We start from the raw sequence: 21,666 nt of genomic DNA on the forward strand, positions 1-21,666 counted from the left end.
AAACCACTTAGAAGTACTTGAAGAAAGCTGTTAGAAACTGTGTAATTACACTTACAAGTTATTTTGACTGTTAAGTTTTAGTATCATTTGGCCACAGGTGACACGCACCAACAGTCAGCCTTTCTTTACCAGGCGCATACCTCAGCCATTCACTGTAGCTCTGTAGCACTTTGTTTCCCTGCTGTAACCAAGTGCATCCAACACTTCTGTGCTTAACAGCACACAACAGAGGCCTGTGAATATGCTTTCACTTGAGACATTTATGAAGATTACATCTGTCCAACTTGGCACACTGACTCATCTCTAACTTTCATCATGGCTGTACGCTGCTGCTAAGACGTGACTTAGGGAAGAAACCTATCTGAACCTCTCCAACTTTTAAGAACTAGTGTAAAACCCTGTATTTCCTTTCCTTTAAAACAATGCTTGGGCCACTTGTAGTACATGCAGGAGACTGCTGCAACGGTGTGATGCAGGGCTGCCAGATGAGTCTGATGAGTCATGCACAGGCATGAGTTTAAAACTTAACTTTTGACAATACCAGCAGATAAATAAAACCACCAGAGCCTATTGTCTTTATTATTAAAGTTTATTACTGGGATCAGTTTCTATCTAGTAGGGAGTAGCAGTCTCAGTGTGCTATGGTAATTCTCAGGAAACAGCGATTCTGCTCAGTAGTTGTACTGGGGCTCTGTTAGGCAGAGATCATCTTAAGTCAGTAAAGATGTGCCCAGAAGACCCAGACACCAGAAACATTACTCTAGGAAAGTTCCAGTGCTATGTAACCTGTAAGGCATTGCAGCTGGTGAGTGAAGGATGGTATGGCATAAAAAGGAGTTAAACCCATTTTCTACTCTTAAGATAACTGGCTCTTGTGTGGAAATCCAAACATGATATTCTTTAAGCTCTCAAGCAAGTAAAATAAGAGTCTGGAAACAGGACAATCAAAGGAAGAAAACAATAAAACCACAAACCTGATGAGAATGTGGAGAGGAACAGGGTTTAATTAGATGGCCCTTGAGGATGACAAAGCTAATAGGAAACAAAATGTCAGTACATTGAGTTCTTAGAAGTCATGGTCATGTGTTCAGAACTGACAAACTGGGCAGGTTAATGACTGGTTAAACAGATAAGAAAAGTGAAGGACAAACAGGAGTATGAGTACCTGAGTAGAAACTGGGGAAGATGCCGAGACCAGTGTAGAGTCCACAGGAGCTGAGTGGAAAAAGGAAATGTGATCACAGCAACCTGCTGACTAGACTGAGTATTTGGAATGACAGATCTAGCAATGGCTTTGCCTATGAGGTTCTGGTAGAATTTTGTAGCACATATAGTTTTGAAGTAATGTTTTTCTTAGCAGTCGACTTACATGGGAATGCAAATTACTATTGTAGAAGTTGTCAGTGACTCATACCTATCCTTGTATGGTTGGAGTCTAAAAGTAGCTGTGGCTTAAGGCCCCAACTCTCCCACTGCCCTTTTGACAAAAAAAAAAAAAAAAAATTAAGAAAGAAAGAAATTAGCCAAATCAGTGGGCCTTGTTCTATGTAGACGGGAGAGAATGTAGACTTCTGCAGGCAGCCTGAAAAGCAAAGGCCTGTGCACCAAGGGCTGCCTCATTAAAAAGGACAACAGGAAAATTCGGGTCATTAAGACTCTAGAAAGGTCTAGCTGCCAGACTGGAAAGGTAACTGTAACAGCATCATTTATTTTAAAGTCTTTATCTCACATCCTAACCTAGTTTACCTATGGAAAAGCCATCTTCTGCACCAAACCAGTGTCCCACTGTCAGTAACATCTCATTCCCTCAGTGAGGAAACGTAAGTAACAGTACACGTGTGATATGTTTCTACAAAAGCTTTCCTAGTCTTGACCTGTGTGGAAACAGCTTCTACTGAAGCTCCCGTGAAGGCAGACACACATGCACACACACATATGCATACTTGAGGTTTCTTCTTCACAGAAAGAACACGAGAGCTGTGTTACAGCACATCTTGGTGCGGAAAAGGTGTTCTCCAGAAAATGCCTTTGCTCATTTGGGTTTACTGGACAGACGGAGATAGCTCTGAAGAAATGGGGCACAAAGTTTCTTTTCTAATCTTGTTGCTGAACATAAGGGTCCTAGACTTGGCTGACACCTGACAGGATGTGGTAGATAGGACTGTCTTGATGGGGGTGTTCATGCTGTCCAGACTAGGATGTTCAGAGAGCCTCACTGCCCATTTTGGTCCCTCTGCAGCCATCTTCTTACAACAGTTTTCCTCCCAACTGTTTCAATTACAGTTCCATTTGCTGGAAAACAGAGAGAACCTAAGTAGGAATCAGTCTGGATTTCTGGATGTCTTTTAACAAAATAGTATTCTATTCCATAACAGGAGGTGGTTTAATGCCTGTGTTTTCTGAATCTCGTTCTTGTCTGTTTCCATCACTTCCCAAGCCACTGAATGTACTGAATGTACAAAGATGGTAGCATCTGGAGGAGCAGAAGCTCAAGCTAATGTGGAATGTTCCTGTGTAAAAGCTGCGGCTTAGCATGGTTTTCTGCCTTTTCCTTTTCTGGCAGTTTTTGACTGGGTTCTTGGAGTGGTAAATTGCTTAGAAAATTGAAAATGTTTTCTAACAGAGGGGAAAAGCAAGAACGTGAAAGAATAAAACAACTCCAACTTAAATTCTGCTATCCAACAGGGGGCAGCAGAGTGATCAGCAGAAAGGGAGCCTGAATCCATGGCTTTATAAAGAGCAGGGGCATGTGGAGAACTCTACCTAAGGTTCAGCGTCTAGGGTATGAGGACAGCAAGGTGGTGTATACTACGAAGGAGTCTGTGCTTATACAGCTGTAGGGGTGTGGGGATTTCTATTAGCATTTCACTTACATGGTAGGATTGAGGAGAAAAATGTAAACTAATAGACTTTTTCTTTTTTAAAGGAAAGGTATGTTAATATTAGGTTTTCTGTTAAAGAGCTGGCCATTTTCCTTTTCAAAGTATGTAGGCATATTGAAAAGGAAAATGAGAATGGGGTGAATTGTTTGCCTTCCATGTGCCCCTTATTCTGGTCTTCCTCCTGTCTGCTCAAAGTGTGTGTATAGGGGCTGTGGGCCTTTGCTAGGGTGGGCTCTGGCCACCTGCTTTTTTCCAAAGTTGTGCCTCTTCTGCACACCTCCCTCAACCCCCTACACATACACATGATGACCTTAGGCTCGCAAACTTTATTCACTGTACTATTTCTGGTACAGATTCATTTTGTAAAAGATTTAATTTTATGTGTATATGTATGAGCCCTCACCATATGTATGTAGGAGCTAGCAGAAGCCAGAAGAGGGCATCGGATGCCCTGGAACTGGAGTTACAGCTGGTTGTGAGCTGTACAGGTGCTGGAAACCACCCATCCTCTGCAAGGCTGAATGGTAAACACTCCTAACTGCTGAGCCCTCTCTCTAGCCCAAAGCTTTTTTTAATCAAATACTGTTTTTCTGTTATGTGGAAGTGTGTATGTGACTACAGCTGTCAAAGGAGGGTCACTGGACTCCTGACACTGGAGCTACAGGTGTTATGAGCTGCAGGATGTGAGTACTGGGAAACAAACTGTGTAAGAACAGCACACTCTTAACTGCTAAGCCAGCTCTGCAGCCCTTCAAAGATTCAATTTAAAAACATCTTCCCTCAGATACCTGCTGACAACAGGAATTGACTGTAATGGCTCACCCCATATCTGAAGTTCTATGAGATCAAGACAGTGTTTTTAAACTCTCAGTATTCCCTAGACAAAAGCAAACAATACATATTATCATCATCTCCCTGGTGGGCACAGAGATGATAATAATCTCCCTAGGACACAGAGCTGAGGCCTAGAGGTTACCATACTAAAGGCTGACGTCATTCTCTCCCTAGGCAATGGTTCTGCTGATCAGCAAAAGGCAGTGCAACTATGTTAAGTAATGCAAGGAGATAGCCCAGCCCTCAAAGTTCAGCATTTTAGAAGAAAGTTGTCTCTTCAGACAACCTGTTTGTGAGCCAAACAATGTTGAACTATGTTCTAGAGGCCCAAGTAACTTTGCAGTGGGACTGCTCTCATGTGATGTGCTCTGGCAGCTCCCTGTTCATCTTAACCCATTGTACTTCTGGATCCAGGCCACAAGTAACAATACAAATTGGCTTCAGACGAAGAAAGTGCTGATGACCTGCTGTCCACACTGTGGTATGGCAGGCTTATTTCAAGAGAACATGAAAAGAGAAAACTTAAGGGCCAGAAAAAAGGTAAGTGCTACCAAAAGGAGGGCATCAGTGACGGTGGAGGATCTATTCCTGCCCAGTTACCTGAGTCCTCTCAGTCACCCTCAGCCACAGTTTCGTGACCACATTCTTTTGGTAGTTCTTTGGGCAACTCGCCCTCGATTTCCCAGAGGACATCACCTTCTTCTTCTAAGTTGCTAGAGATGTGGCACTTTCTGAACCCCTGGACAATTGATTCACTTGAGATGCTATTCCATGCAACCATGATCCACTCCAGGAAGAGGCCCAGGGGTGGCTTCTTAGCATTTCCAGTGGGGCTCAGTGCCAGGTTCCCAGCCAGAAGCCAGTTGGAATACTGGGCCCGAACACTATCATTCAGTGGCTTGTAGACAACCACATCCAGCACCTGCAGCTGTGAGGTCAGGCCCCCTGGGATGATCACCATGTCTGTGTTCATATTCTCCATGGAACTCTTCACAGAGTCAGTGGCATGGCACCGGAAGCCATTCAGGATCAGCATCCCTCGTTGTTTGGGCACAGCTCCAGTTCTCCGTCTCCACACAACTTCCAACCAGTCTTGCATCAAGTCCTCAGTCATCCATCCATAGCGGTGACAGCGAATTTCCATGCCACTGGGAAACTTCCCAGGGGGGATGTATGTCCCCCTCAAAATGATATATGGTGGTAATTTCCTCCCATCAGCCAAGACCCCCAGCATGGCTGTGATTCTCAATTTCTCCCTGCCTGGTGTCTTGACCAAGATGGGCTTTTCACCCTGGTTGTCAACAGTCACTCTAGATGGTACTTCTAAGCAGATGGGTGTCTCATCTGCATTGCCCATCTGTGCTACTTCATAGTCATGTGTCCGGCGCAAAGCCAGCACGCTCTGCTGGTAAGTGACTAGCTTCTCAGTCAGGTCCTCAGCCAGGTGCTGAGGAACTGGCACTTTATGCCTCAGAGATAGGTCATACCTTCTCATCATTCTTCGACACCAGCCCAGACTTGCCTTGAACCCTTTCTCTGGAATGTTCATTTCCTGGGCAATTTCAAGAGCTTTCAACTGCATTGCCTCCCTAGTGATGGGGTCCCCTTTGGCCTGCATGTATCTGACATACTCAGCTACTCGTTGGTCCACCAGAGCAAACCTTCCATTCTTGGGGCCTCGGAATGCCCGCCGCATGGCATGAGCATTTTGGAGCTGTGGTTTCACTTTGCGCCAGTCTCGAACATTTTTTTCCAACACCCCAAACTGCTTGGCAGCCTGACAATTGTTGGTGCTCTCAGCATATTCCACCACCATCAGCTTGAACCCTGCATCATAACTGCGGCGCATGCCACGACTGAACTGAAACTTGCTCACTAAGTCATCAGCTGAGAGGTCATATCCAGGGAAGCCCATGGCCATATAGAAGGGGTACCCTTCATTCCACTCAGGTAGTTCGGTGATGTCCTGAGGCAGACGCAGGCCAAAGCTGTTGAAGTGCTGAGGCTGAGGAAAATGGGAGGTGGCATTCATTGGACTTGCCCAATCTGGAGTCCTAAAGTCAGATTCTTCATTTTCTAAAAGACAAATAAAGAGGGGCAAAAATAATGCCAGTATGTAAAATGGTTTATTCGTAGATTTGGGGGGAGGTCATACTTTTAATTTTTGGTCTGGAGCACATCAGAAGTGAACATAAGTTTAACAGATAACCAGCCTCAGTCCTTGTCTATGTCCCATTAATACTGATCACCAAATCTAATTCTCACAGCACTGTGTGTAGCAGAGGTCCTTTGCAGGTATAAGCAAAGAAGCCATAGATGTTATGGAGTAGATACAAGGTCGCCAAGTTAAGAAGTGACAGAGAACTTTCAGTGTGATCTGAGTACTGGTATTAAGCCTGAAGCAAATAGTACTGGGGCCATGTTTGGATGAAAGCAATGTTTTTAAGTGAGCCTGGTGATATAGATCTGTAATCCCAGCTATTTGGGAGGCAGAGGCAAGAGGATCACACATCAATGCTGCTACACTAGGCAATTTAGTGAGACTCTGTCTCAAAATATAAAGTACAAAGGACCGCTGGGTTAGAGCTTGCTTAGCATGTACATGGCCCTTGGTTCTAGCCCCACTACTACACCACCAGCATCGTTCAGTGTTTATGTTGATGGGAAGGCCAATGTATCTATACTACTACCTAATACTATAGAAATCTGGATGTACCATGGGCTGGCCGAGTCACAACCCTTGAACAACAACACCACCACCACCAAGCCAACAACATCTCTACAACCCAAACAAACAAAGCAAACAAACAAACAAAACCCCCCCAAACTACAACAAAGCCTGTGTCAGCAAAATTAAGCCTCTTATAAAGCAGACACCTGGTTCCTATACAGCAAAAATGAACCTGTTTCATCATACATTTCTATTTGGAGGTGGTCACAGGAAGCATGGTTTACTACATCTCGAAAACATAAAGGCCATCAGCTATAAAACACACTATTTTGTGCCATGAAAAAAAAAAAAAAAAAACCAAAAAACCAGCTATCACATGTCCTTTGTTTAAGAGGCATTCTCAATTACAATGTAAAATGAAAAGTATGTTGTAGACTCAGTGAAATATAACATTTTAAGCTCAACTATAGAGAAAAGCAAATATATTTTGGTAGTTTCAAAGCTATATTATACACACATACACATACAGACATATATATATATACGGAAGTGTAAGTATGTATGTGGAGATGGGTACATGGATAGGCTGGCCAAGAATGACCTTGAACTTCAGATCCTCATGCCTCTATCTCCCAAGTGTTGGGATAAATATATTTTTCTAATTTCTTTTGATAAATCAGGTACTTCTCAGAAATAACTACTCAAATGTGTACTATGGCTGTCACTGCCTTCCCTATCCAGAAAGGAACAGGAAGCCTAGAGTAAATAAATCTACAAATGTGCTTTGTCCTTCCTGTCATTAGGTCATTGTAGAGACATTGGCATGTTGCCAAAGTGGCCATGCTCATTCAGGTGTGGACCAACCAAATGCTGGATCAACCCCAGTTTGCTTTAGCTTCACACCAAGTTGCACATGAACCACTAATGAAGAAATATAGGCCCAGGAGAAGGAGGATGCCTACATACACACAATCTAGAAAGGGGACTCTTTACATCCCAAAGTCCACACATGATCTTTGTGCTTCACTCCTAAATACCTTATATAATACACATGGAAACCGAAAACCCAGCTTGTTTCCCTTGGGTAGATGCTGAACTGGTTCACTCAGTACCTGCAAAGGTTACTCCCTGGAGCCGCCACTCATTAGAATTAGGACATTCCTCTTCCCTTTCCAACCGATTGATCATATCTGGCTTGGGGAATGGGAATTCTGTTCATGAAAATAAAGTGGGAAACAGCTGTGTATTACTAGCCTGGCGCAATGGGAAATAAGTACAACGCACCCTCCTCCCACCCCCACCTCCCACTGTAGAAGATGGGGACAGAGCTTGGTGAGGCGACACTTAAAGACATACAGGATGGAAAGCAAACTCAGTCGGGCTTTCTGGATCTCTGTGAATGGGAGCTGGTACTAGCAACAGCAAAATAAAGTGATTGGCAGAAAGGTGGTGGATACACCATCAAAACAATCAACATCCTGGAACCCAACCAAACAAAACTGGTAAAGTCTTCCAAATAGAAGAGGAGTGATGCCAGTGTGTGTGTGTGTGTGTGTGTGTGTGTGTGTATGTGTGTGTTGGGGGAGCACTGTCAGGGTTATATCCCCAAGTGTTGAGGTTGGTAAGTATAGGGGGAGGTGTTTTCCTAATTGGTTCTTGATTTTGTCAATAAAAAAGGCAGAAGCCAATTGCTGGTCAAAGGGGAAAAGGTGGGACATCTGGGTTGCAGGACAAAGAGAAGGAGATGCAGAGAGAGAGAGGATTCAGACCAGAGTGGGGATGGTAGGATGTTGTAGACATGTAGGTCTCAGGGCAGATGTCAAGGAGTATGGAAGGAGCTAGTTGCTAAGACTAGGGCAGGAAATTCTTCTCTCAGCCATTGGGTCTTCGGGCTAGTTTTAAAATAATAAAACTGTCTAGTGTTTTCCATTTGCAGTGATAAGGTGGGCAGGAGGGGGAAGCAGGCAGCTTGGCGAAGCCAGCCATGAGGGGCCGCTGGAGTATAAACAGTAGCTCCTGGATTCCCCAGGGTTGAGGGATGGATGAAATCTAGTTGGAACTAGGGGGACCAGGAGAGGTCATGGCGTGAGCTGAGGCACCAGGCAAGGAGACAGCATGATTTTAAAATTACATGCAACAAATAAAACAACAAAGTTTTCCTTTCCAAGAATCAACAGAAAACAGGTTTAGATCCATGGTGATATTTTGAAGACTTCCTTCTTTCCTTCCTTTCTAGTAATGGGAATACTTGTGCCAAATGAGGACTGTTCTAAGAGGTAGTATGAGTTTCTAAATAGAAGTACATAATCTGTATGTCATATCCAAATCAAAACCAGGAAATTAAGTTGGCATAGGCACAGGAGGGGAGTCCCACTTAGAGGAGGAGGCAGAATACAGCAGAGAAGACAGACGCTGATAAAGTTCTCTGGGTCCAGAGAGTCCCAGAAACAAAGGACAACAAAGCATTACCCAGGGACAGGACAGTCTCATAATTCATCCTCATGACTTCCCGGTAGAGGGCTTTTTGTTGCTCTGTCAGAACTTCCCACTCCTCATCCGAAAAATATATGGCCACCTCATCAAATAGGGCTGGTACCTGGAACATGAACAGTGCTTTCTTAATAACTGGTATGTACATGCAACACAGTCTTCATCCTCACAGGTCACTTCAGGGCTCTCACCCAGAGGGAGTGATCTGTCTATATTCTCATTGCTCTTGGAGACAAGGCCCTCTGTGTCCCACCACATAACAGCTGCCACCATCATGCTGGGGGACCTTGGGCATCATCTCCTCAGGTACTGCATGAAATCTGCTCACAATTCTCCTGGGATTTCCAAGCCATCCACAGCCCACAGAAGTATCCCCACAAAGATGTCTACCCTATCTCCTACACTTCCCTATCTCCCAGCCAGAGACCCTCAGCCCAGAGGGTGGGGCTGGATTTCAAACTGAATAGGATTACTGCTTTCCATGACATCTTTGTGAGTCACAGAGACCTCCTCTCAGTGAGCCAACCTTTCCTGCTGTTGTGTTAAGGCCAAAGCTGTTCTGAGGAGAGCAGCAAGAGAAGGCGTCTAGCTCCCCTTCAATCTACAGAAGTGTGAATAGCAGAGAAGGCCTGATTCAAGCTTCACTCAGGGAATGAGATCCCAGGAATATGGCGGGCTTTTATGCCAAGAGGAGATTCCCTGCTCCTCTCCCATTTGCCCATCTTTCCTCTTCCTTTTCTGGAACAAGAAACAAGAGGAGGGCATACCTTCTTAGCTAAGGTTGGCCAGCCACCAAAATCTTTTGTTTTTCCAACTGATTTGCTTTTCTCTCTACTGTATTTTCCTTTGTGGTCATTAAAAATTCTACTCCAAAGCTCACATTTAGTGTTAAGAAATCATTAATGAACTAGTTTCAGGCTTTCTACTTTGCATTCTCGCCTTTAAACTTCTTTCTCAAAGCTGTTATTGAAAGATATAGAAAACTTATGAAAAGTATAGAAAGTTCTTATGACCCCTAGACCTGAGCCAAAAATGCTGGCCAGCAGGTTCACTAGTTCCACAAAGAAGACAGAACTAAATGTGAGATTTTAGGTCTTCACTGCCCTGGAGGAGTACATTATTCCTGAGTCAGAGGGCACTTGCTGGATTAACATTCAAGAGAGGAAGGGAGAGGCTGATTAACATTCCTCAGACCTCAGGGAAGAGAACCCACCTATGGCTGGGGAAGGCCCAAAGCAGGAGACACATTTCTGACCACAAAGAAAGATGCAAGTCATCTGGGTGCTCCCAGGAACTAGCTGACCACAAGATGAATGGTTGGGCAAGGTTACATTCTTGTGAAAGATAAGTGTACAAGATGTTTTCCACATGACCCTGACTAAATTATGGGTTGGGACTTCTTGGAACTTTCCACTGTTTTTATGTTTCCTTAGTTACCCCTTCACCCCCCCCCCACCCCTTGTTTGTGGGTTCCCCTATATAAGACCTCCTCTAGCCAGGCTGTTTTGTCAATTCCTCTGCTCCTGTGTGAGTTATGAGTCGACCATCAGCCAGTTGATCCCGAAATATACCACCTGATGATTGCATCAAGAACGGTGTCTTGTGAGTTATTGGGTGGCTGAGAATTCTTGAGCCTTGGGTGAGGTCCTCCCTTCGTGGGGATCTTACATTATCTTGAACCAGGATGCTCATATTGTCTCTCCTTAGCTTAGAAAATCAGTGTATGTATGGCCTACAGCCTCTTCAACAGTCAAGCTATCAATCACACACACACCCTGGCCTTTCTTCCCTTATCAACTAGGCCTACTTACTAAAGTAGAAATAAGTGCTATCTTCTATACAGGGAACGCGAACTGGGAAAGGCCCTGTAACTACTGCCTGATTTCCCTCAGTAACCTCACAGAAGTGCAGACACTGCAGTTTAGCAAGTGTTGGGGGTATGGAGTCAAAGGAGTCTTATTTCTAGGCAAAAACCATACAAAGCCAGTAAGTGACAAGGTTGAGACAACAGCCAGCACTGTGAGTCCAAGGCTCTCACTAGAGAGGGAAAGCAAGCTTTTTCCCTGAGTGATTCACCATCTTTATTCTGCAGCTACACTAGCTTCTCACCTGATGCTTATATACCTGCTCACTTGGCCCCTTGGCCCATGAGGTCCTCCTCTTTTACACTCACCTATCTTCAAGACCTAGCCCAGACTACCCTACTCTGTGGGCCATGAGCATACCAACACAGCACCATGGTCCTGTGCTCAGCACTCTGGTGCTTTGTCACACTGGGCATTTTGTTTGACTTCTCTGCTCTTCACTTAAATCTGACTTTCTGAAAACAGCCTTGCTCAGTTTGTTTCTTTAAGCCTAGGATGCTTCTTATAGCTCAGTGATTCTCAACCTTCCTAACACTGTGACCTTTTAATATGGTCCTCATGTTGTGGTGACCACCCCTCAACCATAAAACCTTTCATTGCTACTTCATTACTGGATATTTGCTTCTGTTATGGGTTGTACTATAAATATCTGATATACAGGATCTGATCTGTGACCCCTGTGAAGGGTCATTCAACTCACAAAAGGGTCATGAGAACTAATGATATAGCTAGTAGGCACAAATCATTTATTACAGAATGAGTGACTGAGGCAAATATATTACCTCTGGATTTCTCTTTTCCTGTTATACTTGGAACAGTTTCAAAGAATTAAAAGTTTTATCTGTTAAGAAACCAAGTCAACTCTCTGGAGTAAGAATGGACAAAAAAAGTCTTTACGTGTGGAACAGTAGTAGGTAAAACTGTCGTGGTCCCTAGGCTTTTCTGACTTCTGCAATCTGGAAGCCAGGCAGCTCAGAGGATTTCCAGCCTACTGTTCCTACCACCCAAGATTTGAAACAACTCTCTTTTTGACCTTTTTACTCCCTTACAAGTTCCAGATCTAGGCCATAACTATTTATAGGCCCCTTCTGTTTGCTGACAGGAAGAATGCAGGCCTGGTTATAACAATTCCCTACAGAGCAGGTAACACATAATAGTGACTATCAAGAGCTGATGTGGGGACTCCTCTCCTAATTATCATATGGCTAGAGGATCTTCAAACAAGTCCACAAGAAGCACCTAAGGCACAGTCCAGAGGCTTAGGAAGCCTCCCCAGAGCCCTGTGAAGATGGGGCAAGACTCTGGGTCCTGCTAGGCAGGCCTTTTATGCTGCAAAGAAACCTTTTATTTGGTCAAACACAGCAGAAGGTAAACAGGGCTGGCTCTAGAAAAAACTGAGAGGCCAGGCAGTCTGCAGTTCAAGCTTCAGGTAAGAACATGCTCTTCTTGTCCCTCTTCTCTCATGCGATTAGAGATTCATCAGAGAGGTGTTTACTCTCCTGGGAAGCTGGCATTCCAATACTTCCTTCTAACGGTACCTGTTCTGTGAAGAACTGCACAGGTTTATTAGATAGGAGGCATCTGAGGGGAGTTGGAACTACGACACCACTGGAGTCCCTAGGTGAGGTACTGTTTACGGTATTTCCATTCATGTAAACATTTTATCTCTTTGAATTACTTAAATAAGCTATAAATATGGGGATTGCTACTGACCTTTACGGTTAAGGAAACAGTGGCTAAGTAGTTTGGCTGAATTAATACAGCCAGTCTGATTCTAAAGCCAGTGTTGTCTCAACAGGCCACATAGGCTTTACCAAGGTTACTGTAGTATGTAATCCTTCCAAGCTCTGCTCAACAGAGGCCTGTCATGTAGACTGAAGGGTTTAAGGCTCACTCCTTAAGTTACTCAGGCAGCTCTAACTACTGGTGTAGCATACCACGTGCCCTGGTCTACCTTCTTCCATTGCCTGTCACACACTTAGAGTTCTAGCTTCAGGGGTAGCTCTGAACTCCACCCATAGCCTCCTGCTCCCATGCCTTTTATCATGCTGTTCTCTTACAAGGCTCAGTTCAAAGTGTGTTGTTCTTTTCTATTTGAAACTGTATTTCTACTCCAACTCTGGAACACAGCTTATATGTGAGAAGTCCCTATTAACCATCTATTTATTGTCAAAATATGCATTTAACACCCACATTCTATTTCTTCCTTCTCCCAGTTTAATGTGCTAGTAGATCCATGTCTCAAGCACACGCTATTGACACTTCAGACCACTTAGTTCCTTGTTACATGTGCAGGGTGCCTTCATCTGCACTCAGCTGAATAGGGAGACCCTTGGCTGAAACCGAAGATGCAAGGATCTTATACTTCAGCCTTTACCTTGTCTCCATATACTGCTAAACGTTCTAGAGTGGGGAGGGGCACAACTGTCCATTGCTCAAGACCAGGCCTTCTACAGGAAGTACACTGTTGGGCCTGAATGAGCCATCCCCAATTCTGCCTGTGACAACATCCGGAGCTGACCTCCACTGTCCTGTCAGGCTTCTTTCACTGTCTTGAGAGTCATGAGTCACCTCATGAGACAGGATGCCATGAGGACCGGGATCTTATCTTAACCCTGTACAGTAACTGTAGGTGCATGGTAGACTCCAGTGGCTACAAATGCCCGAACCTCAGGCCTAACCCTCCAGCTGCCAGGCTCCCTCCTCTAGGCACTCTGCTCATTCTTTTCTTTACTGGGCAAGGCATGCTCTTCCCTTGGCTTTTCTCATTTGCTCAACACAATCAAGATGTCTACTTTTAATGCTTCTCCATATTTCTCCAGCCCATTTAGATATTCTAAGGCTCAATTTAGCCTTAGAATTCAGGGTTCCTACTGCCTTTCAGGTCTTCCTTCAAGCTAGACAGGACTGACTCCTGCCTGAGTCAGAACTGAGGAGGACAGAGTTGACTAAGAACATGAATGGATAAATGTAACAGCTCCAGACCAGTGAACCCAGAGTCTGGCAATGCACTAACTTATAATGAAACCTTTTGTGTTTGTGTGTATGTATGTTTATGGATTTTCATAGTAAAGAAGATGACCTTTAGGTACCCCAAGTTCCCTTCTGTAAGAGGGGTGGACTAGATAATTTGGAAGAAGGGTCTTTCTGGTTCTTTGCTTGCAACTCTGGGTTCTATGATGAAGGAAGGGCTTCCCATTCATGGGGCACCAAGGATATTATGTGCTGATGCTACTGATAATGTTTATATACAACAAAAAACTAAGCAATGCCAATTTATTGTTCATATTCAATTTCCATGACTCTAGTAACCACTGTAAACAAATGTATGTATTAAATACTGTCGCACCTGTAGCTCTGTATTCGTTGGAGCTTGACATTTCCACTCACACCTAGGAGACATACAGCTCTGGGTGACAACTCTCATGTCAGCTCTATGACCCAAGTCTTACATGCGTTTGGTGCCTACCATTTGTATGGTGCTATTGTCAGGAACAGGGGAAATGGGTACTGAAAGAGTGACAAGAAGGCAAGGTCTCAGTTTCTGAGACTTTTAATCAGCCTTGCCGATGGAGGCCCTGTCCCCTCACCACCTCCTCAACTGTTTGCCTTCTGAAGCCACAAGGCTGTTTTCTCAGGAATGCAAACACAGGAGACTGGGCTATTTTCTTCCCATGTCCACTTCCATGTTCTATGTTGGACTCTCAGGCTGGATCCCCACACCTTACTTACCCACGCGCCTTCAGAGCAGGTCTGTACTCTCTGCATATCGATGGGACCATCCTCCAAATCCTGGATCCCAGTCTCTTCTTTTTGTTCTTCTTTCAGGGTCAAATTTAGAGGGTAGGCTCGGGACTCCATTTCTGCATTCAAGAGTTAGCAGATAGATCTGGTGTCAGTGTGAACTAGTCTGTGAGAGGGTGGCCCAGGCACACACGAACCTGTTTAAGCAGTCAAAACACTGTCTGCTTCCAGCTGGAAGGCAGGGGTTCTGAAAGATGGCTTATTTAATTATTAGAGAGGCTGAGGGCAGATAATGTATCTGGCTAACTTCAAATATTTAAAAAGTCTTCTGTGGTACAGAGACCAGAGTAGTTTTTACAGAGCCTATATGCAGAAGGGCAGAACTTAGAACAGTGGGTGAACATTCCAGGAAGAGGTTTCAAAGAGTGCAGTGACAGGCACAAGTTTCCACTGCCAGTACCACTTGAACACGGAATCTGGACCAGAGGAGGGTGGTACTGATTTGCTACCATGTCAAAGTATATGAGCCTAGATAGGAAGTTTGAATAGTTAGCCCAAAATACTTATCACCTGGATTTCCGAGATTCATAGTGACGTCCACAAACCACTTCAGAAACTTAAGTCTTTCTGCCTCGAAGGACTTCCGTGATAGAGAGAGGGGCGTGCCTGGGTGGCAGAGGCCAACCCAAACCTGGCAGACTTCTCCTCCACTCTGGGTCGCAAATTCTCTCTATTGGAAGCTTCCTCAGGCTGGTACAAAGAGGATCCCCAGAAAAGACTGCGGGCAGCTGCTGGGTGTGTAGTGAGGGTGCATCTTGTGAGCTCCATTTTCCGGGACTTCCCAAGCAAAGATCTTCCCTGAGTTCGGAGTCAGCTTCTTCAATGTTTCTGGGGTGGGTGGCGGCAAGGAGAGGTAGGAATACTCGTGAGGTCCCAGGAGCCCCGGCCTGAACTTGGCCAAGGGAGGCCTGAGGCCGGCTGCGGGGCGGGGAGGTGGGAGGGGCCGGCGCGAAGGTGCCCGCCGCCGCCCCTGCTCGCTCCAGCCATCTTGCCCAACCCTTTCCCGCCACCCCCGCCCACCGCTAAGGCCCTCGGTACACCTGCGGGGCGGCGACAGCCCACGCCGCCCACCTCCCCGGCCGGTCCGCAACAAAGGCGGCAGCGGCGACACTGTCACCGGCGGCCCCCGCCCCGCCGTGGCCCAGCCTCCCCCGCCGACCCCGAGGACGAGCCGCCCCGTCCCCGCGGCCCGCGCGCACTCACCCCGGCCGAGCGGACGGCGCCGCCGCAAGGGGCGACGAGGGCTGTGGCCCGGCATTCACCGCGCCATCGTCTCCGCCGCTCCCGCCGCCCCAGCTCGGCCCCTCCGGAGGGAGCGAGGACACGTGGTGGGAGGGGAGGGGTGGGCGGAGCCTAGGGTGTTAGGGGCGGGCTAGGTGCGGCTGACGTCAGCAGGCCTCCGCGGCGCTTCCGGCGACGTCGGTGCTTCGAGCCAATTTTGCCGGGTGGCTGCCTCGTTTGTGGCCGCCGGGGTGGGCGTTTGCTCGGAGGAACACCGGTGGCCTCTCCGTTTAGGCGTCCAGAAATGGTCTGTGCGCGGACGGGTGACTGGGCTCATTGTTCCTGTTCTGTCCAGAACGCTGTTCCTAGCGTACCGAGAAGCGAACTTGAAGATTTTTGTAGCACTGCCCATTAACTCCCAAGCATGTGGTTCCCTGGACGAAGTAGCTGTGAAGTTCTTTCGAGTTGTTTGCTTTCAGCTCTGCGGAGAATATAGTAACTATGTTCCAAGAGACCTTGAAACTCTATTTCAGAAAAAGATTCTAGAGTCGGAGATCTTTTGAGAGCTTGTTTAAACAAACAGCACACATGCACACGCACACAGGCACGTGCACACACACTTCATATTTACTGAAAATACTAAGAGACTGAGATCAACTTGGGGGCTGGTGGTTTATAGCCAAGGAGAGGAAGGGGTGTGGCTGTCAGGACGTGGTTAATTACTAAGAGGAATTATCAAAGATTGAGGGATTCTTGCTAAACCCACTGAACTGGATTCTTGTTGAAAGCAGACCAGGCTGATCAGATATCAAGGTTGCTAAACTGACTTAGGGGGATTCTTGCTTAAATTAGGCTGGGCAAGCAGAAGATGGGGACGGGGATCACTGCAGCAGAAGCCGCTCAGAAGAGGGTTCAAGACCCTAACTGTGGTTAAGAAAAGAACTTTTTTAAAAATTATTTTTATTATTTTAAGTAATATGTGCATGGGTATTTGCTTATGCCTCAGTCATAGGATACTATGGTTGGAGTTACAGATAGTTGTGAGCTGGAAACCAAATTCTCGTCTTCAAGAGCAGTGCTCTTAATTCCAGAGCTGCCTTTACAGCCCCAGGAGAAGCTGTCTTTAAATAGTTACTTTAAACTTACTGCTTCTGTTCACATATGTAAGTAAATACAAATGCCATGGCATAGCTAAGCTCTGCTTTTAATCCATACAGTACAGCACAACAGACACACCCTTGAAATGTCGTTATGGCCGACAAGAGCAAAGGGGGTTTAATCATTAGATAGAGATTATTGACATATTGAAAGAAAAGATTAGGATTTCTTTGTGGTTTTAATGGATGGCTCTTTTGATGTGTAAAATTTAATTTTTAAAAATCAGGAGTGGTGGCTTAAATTGATTGATATTCTCATTTTAACTTTGCCGAGGGAAATGGCAGTTAGGAAAAGTCAAGGGTGCTGGGTCATTGTTGGCACCTTCTCTCAAAGATGATCGTGTGTTCTGATGTAAGAAAAAAAAGCAATGCTAAGTTTTAGTCTTTGAGATATATATATATATATATATATATATATATATATATATATACTCAGTGACCCATTCTAATCTTTACATTTTTTTTCAAAAAGGTTTATGTGGATGAGAGTTTGTTTGCATGTATGTCATTGTTTGCTCTGTAGTGCTGTGATACGACACCATAACTAAAACAACTTGGGGAGGAAAAGGTTTATTTCAGTTTAACAGTTGTAGTTCATCATGAAGGCAAGTTGGGGCAGGAACTCAAGGCAGGAACCCAGAGGCAGGAACTGAAGCAGAGACCATGAAGAGTGCTTCTTGCTGACTTGTTTCCCATAGCTGGCTCAGCCCTATGCCACTCAGAACCACCTGCCAGGATGACACTACCCGGTAGGCTAGGCCCTCCCACATCAATCATTAATCAAGAACATGGCTCACAGAGTTGCCTATAAGCCAATCTGATGAAGGCAATTCCTGAATTGACATTCCTTCTTCCCAGATATGCCTGTTTATATTTAGTAAATATATATACATATATTTATATATATACATATATAATATATATATACATGTATATATATATATTATACATATATATATAAATATATATATATTTACATGTATATATACATATATACATGTGTGTGTGTGTGTGTGTACTTTATGTGCCCATGGAGGTCTGAAGATGACATTGGATCTCCTGGAACTGGAGGTACAATTGGTTGTGAACTTCCATGTGAGTGCCGAGAGCTTTTATTGGCATGGTTCTCAGAGACATGAAAGGCTTCCCAATAGACTGACCTACCTCACTCAGGCATGCTATCCAGGGATACAGACCTTCCAGAGCTGGTAGTCAATGATAGGTAAGACCCCAATAACGAGGGCAACTTAAAGACAGGCAAATTTCCCTATGCTGGTCGCCCTCTGAAGTGTTGTCAACAAGGTCAGAGCACAGAACTCTGGCTTCCACTGAGCTGCCAACTTCTAAACCGAAAGGGGGTGATCTATAGGAGGAGTAAAGTCAGTGTGTCCTGACTAGCAGTCCACAGTGGCCCAAGCATGCTCAACAAGTGCTTCCCCATTTACTAACCCTGAAACCTGCTGGACACCCTGAGACGAACAAAGACAGAGCTTGTGACCAGGGCAACCCATCAGCTTGTGCCAGTTATGAGGGATGAGCAGTTACAGACCAAGGAGACATGGGCAGAGGGTATAAAAGACACTTCTCACCTGGCTCCCAAAATCAGCATTGTTGATTCTGTGCCTTTTTATCTCTTACCCCAAAGAACAGTCATGAGGGGCAACATCTGGCCCTCTCTAAGAGCAACAAGTACTTTTAATTGCCGAGCCATCTCTGTAGCCCCTTGAATTCTTATTTTTGAAACCAGAGTCCTATGCTTTCAAGTATGGTCAAGGGACCCAACAAAAGAGACTTAATTGCTAAGAATGCTTACTCTCATCTCAGAACAGGTCCAGGTACCTTATTGGTACCAATATTTGAGTAGTTCTCTAAGTCCATTCACTACTATCTGTTCTGCTTCCTTCAACTGCTAAAAAGGAGAGAATTGCTCAGGCTTTCCTACAGTTCAGTGATTTGGTTCTTAGCATAGCTTCACCCAAATGGGGAGTGGCTGAAGCAAATCTCTGAGACAGTGCATAGCTGCAATAATTTAATCCATGGGTTGGTGCATGGGTTTCTGCTAGAAGGTGCTTTGTATATCAGCAGAAATATGTAATCAACATAATAGATCTTTAATGATACTGTTGGACTGATTTCATCCTTACTCCTATTGAATTATAGCACCACCATAACATAAGATTCTATAAAAGGCAGGGCTGGAGAGATGGCTCAGTGTTTCAGAGCAAGCGTGAAGACAGGTAGCAAGCTGGGCATGGTTCTGTTCAGGCCTGCAACACCAGCATCAAGGAGAAAAGGGACAAGGAGACCACTGAGGTTCTCAGCTGAGGTTTCAGCCTTTGAGAGGGTGTAGTTTTGGGGATTTGTCTGGAGCTATGTCTACAATTGCTAAATTGTGAACTCCCAAATCTGTCTCCCAGAAGAGAGTTCTCATGGTCACTGGCCTTTGTTGTGTAAAATTTGATCCCAAATTTAAAGTTAATTGGTTAATAGAAGGCCAGAGCCTATGATTGGGCAATAGAGAAAGAAAGGGGGGACTTGAGAATTCAGTGAGGGGCCTCAGGAGAGACGGGGGGGGGGGGGAGAAGGAGAAAGGAATGAGAGAGGGGGAGGTCAACTGCAGACAAAATGCTGTCCAAAATGGACAAACATGGGCAAAAAGAAGCAACTGCCAAGCTTTGCAAGGACAAGGTAGGCTAGCCCTTCATAATTCCTGCTCCACAGAAAAGTCTGTCAAATATTCTGGGCCAGCAGGCTGAAGACAGACGTGTGATCCCGAGTTCTGCCTCTTTGTTGGTTACTAATACACTGAGTCAGGGAGAGCTGGGCAAAGTCCAGAATGGGAGTCTGCAGACCGGATTTTCCCTCAGGCATCAGGCATCAGGCATCACTGTGTACCAGACTGAGGCTGATAGAATGTCTGGAACTAAGGTTCCACAGGCCTCTGATCTGACCTGGAATGCTGGGAGTGTTACAGCTCTTAAAGAGGAAATAAAGAGATTCAAGCCTGCGTGGGCCAGGTAGCTAGGGTCTACTGTCCTGTGGTGGCTGCGGCAGCAGTGGTGGCGGCAGTGCCAGCGGTGGTATTGCCAGCAGCAATGTCAGCAGCCACGAGGAGCGCCTCTGTGGGTAATGGGGACCTGGCCAGGCAGTTGGGTCCAAGATCCAATGATGAGCGCTTTGAAGTAGAGAGCCTTTCCCCAAGTGTTACAGCTCAGTAAAGACAGCCAGTCTTACTCAATTCTTGGTGAAATAACTTGTGCACTTTATTCCAAGTGGTCAGGGACTATAATGAACCTTGGGGATTGGGATGGGATTTGGGGAGTGTAGGCTTTCTATTGGCTGAGGTTAAAGATGTTGCTGATGCTCTGCTTGCATGGGGAAGAACTCTAGGTGCCACATTTCAGGACTGCCAGGACTCATCTCAACTGGGTGTTGTGGTCACATGCTCCAGAGCAGCCAGAGACAGAGAAGAGGCAGCTCCACTCCTGCGGTCTCAGATCTCTGAGATTCCTGGGGTTTGAGCATGCCCCACCTCACCACTTTTTATGCCCATCTGGTAGTGCAGTCCACATGCCTGACCTAGAGGCTCCAATATTTTAGAGAAATTCTGAGGGAATTTTCAGGCAGGCATCTTTCTCTGTCATTCCTATAGTTTTGGAAGTTGCATCCCAGCACTTCCTGCACATCCAGGCAATATTTATCTTTCTCAAGTCTCTGATGGGGTTGAAGACTAGATAGTTGTGGTCTTACAATTAAGCTTAAATTGTTTAGGATTTAAGAAGATGTTTTTAGATCTAAGAAAATGTTTGAGGTTAGTAATACAATTTATGATAGAAAATGATTTAGGTACAAAGCTCTGAACTCAACAAGATAGGATATATAATAGAATAGTTTATCCAAAGTTGCCACATACAAACTAACTGGACTTTGTGAATGTAAATCTTACCTTATAGTTTTTATAATTGTTTCATTTTTGTTCTTACTGTATGTCATTTATTATTGTAACAGAAAGAGCCTTTTTATTTAGACAAAAAAATGTTGGGGTTTGGTCTTTTGCTATCCCCAAAAAATGCTAAATCCTGAACTCCAAGATCTGGTTGCTCTAGATAAGACAATTCTCAGATACACCAGCCTTTGCTGTATAAACCTTGCCCCCCAATTTAAAGTCAATTGTTTAATAAAAGGCTAGAGCCTGTGATTGGGCAATAAAGAGAGAAAGGAAGGACTTGAGGATCAGTGAGGGGTCTCAGGAGAGACCAGGGGGAGAAGGAGAAGGAGACAGAGGGAGGAGGAGGAAGCCACGAGAGGAGATAGACCATGAGCATATGACCAGGAGAAACCAACCCTGAGGATAGGCTACTGGGACAGAAAAAACCCGGGTGAGACTCAAACAGCAAGAAACAAGGGACATATTTCTGGGATATATAAGTTAGAATAGTTCACAACCTGCCCAATCTAGGCTCACAACTTGTAAATAAAATATCAAGTTTTTTTTGTGTGTGTGTCCAGCTATAATAATCCAGGGTAAAAAGGGTTAGGATACGCATACGCACATGCACACACAAACACACTGTCCATAGGCTTGGGAAGAGAGTAGGAAGGGCTAGGGGATACACACACACACACACACACACACACACACACACACTGTCCATAGTCTTGGGGAAAAGGTAGGAAATGCTAGGGGACACACCAGGAAGAATCCATAACACATCTCATTCTATACCTTCTATACCCAGTGA

General features: G+C 45.1%; 1 protein-coding gene across 1 annotated transcript; it reads right to left on the reverse strand.

Annotated features, from left to right (window-relative positions):
• Positions 1-4,157: 4,157 nt before the first annotated feature.
• Positions 4,158-15,374, reverse strand: Pogk (pogo transposable element derived with KRAB domain). The gene is made up of 5 exons (XM_034512817.2): positions 15,057-15,374; positions 14,475-14,605; positions 8,857-8,983; positions 7,500-7,598; positions 4,158-5,792 (listed from the first exon to the last, which is right to left on the reverse strand). The coding sequence occupies exons 1-5, from the start codon at positions 15,073-15,075 to the stop codon at positions 4,327-4,329; spliced, it is 1,842 nt and encodes a 613-aa protein (XP_034368708.1). The 5' UTR covers positions 15,076-15,374; the 3' UTR covers positions 4,158-4,326.
• Positions 15,375-21,666: the final 6,292 nt, after the last annotated feature.

This window comes from Arvicanthis niloticus, chromosome 10, assembly GCF_011762505.2.
Source record: "Arvicanthis niloticus isolate mArvNil1 chromosome 10, mArvNil1.pat.X, whole genome shotgun sequence".
Lineage (NCBI taxonomy): Eukaryota > Metazoa > Chordata > Mammalia > Rodentia > Muridae > Arvicanthis > Arvicanthis niloticus.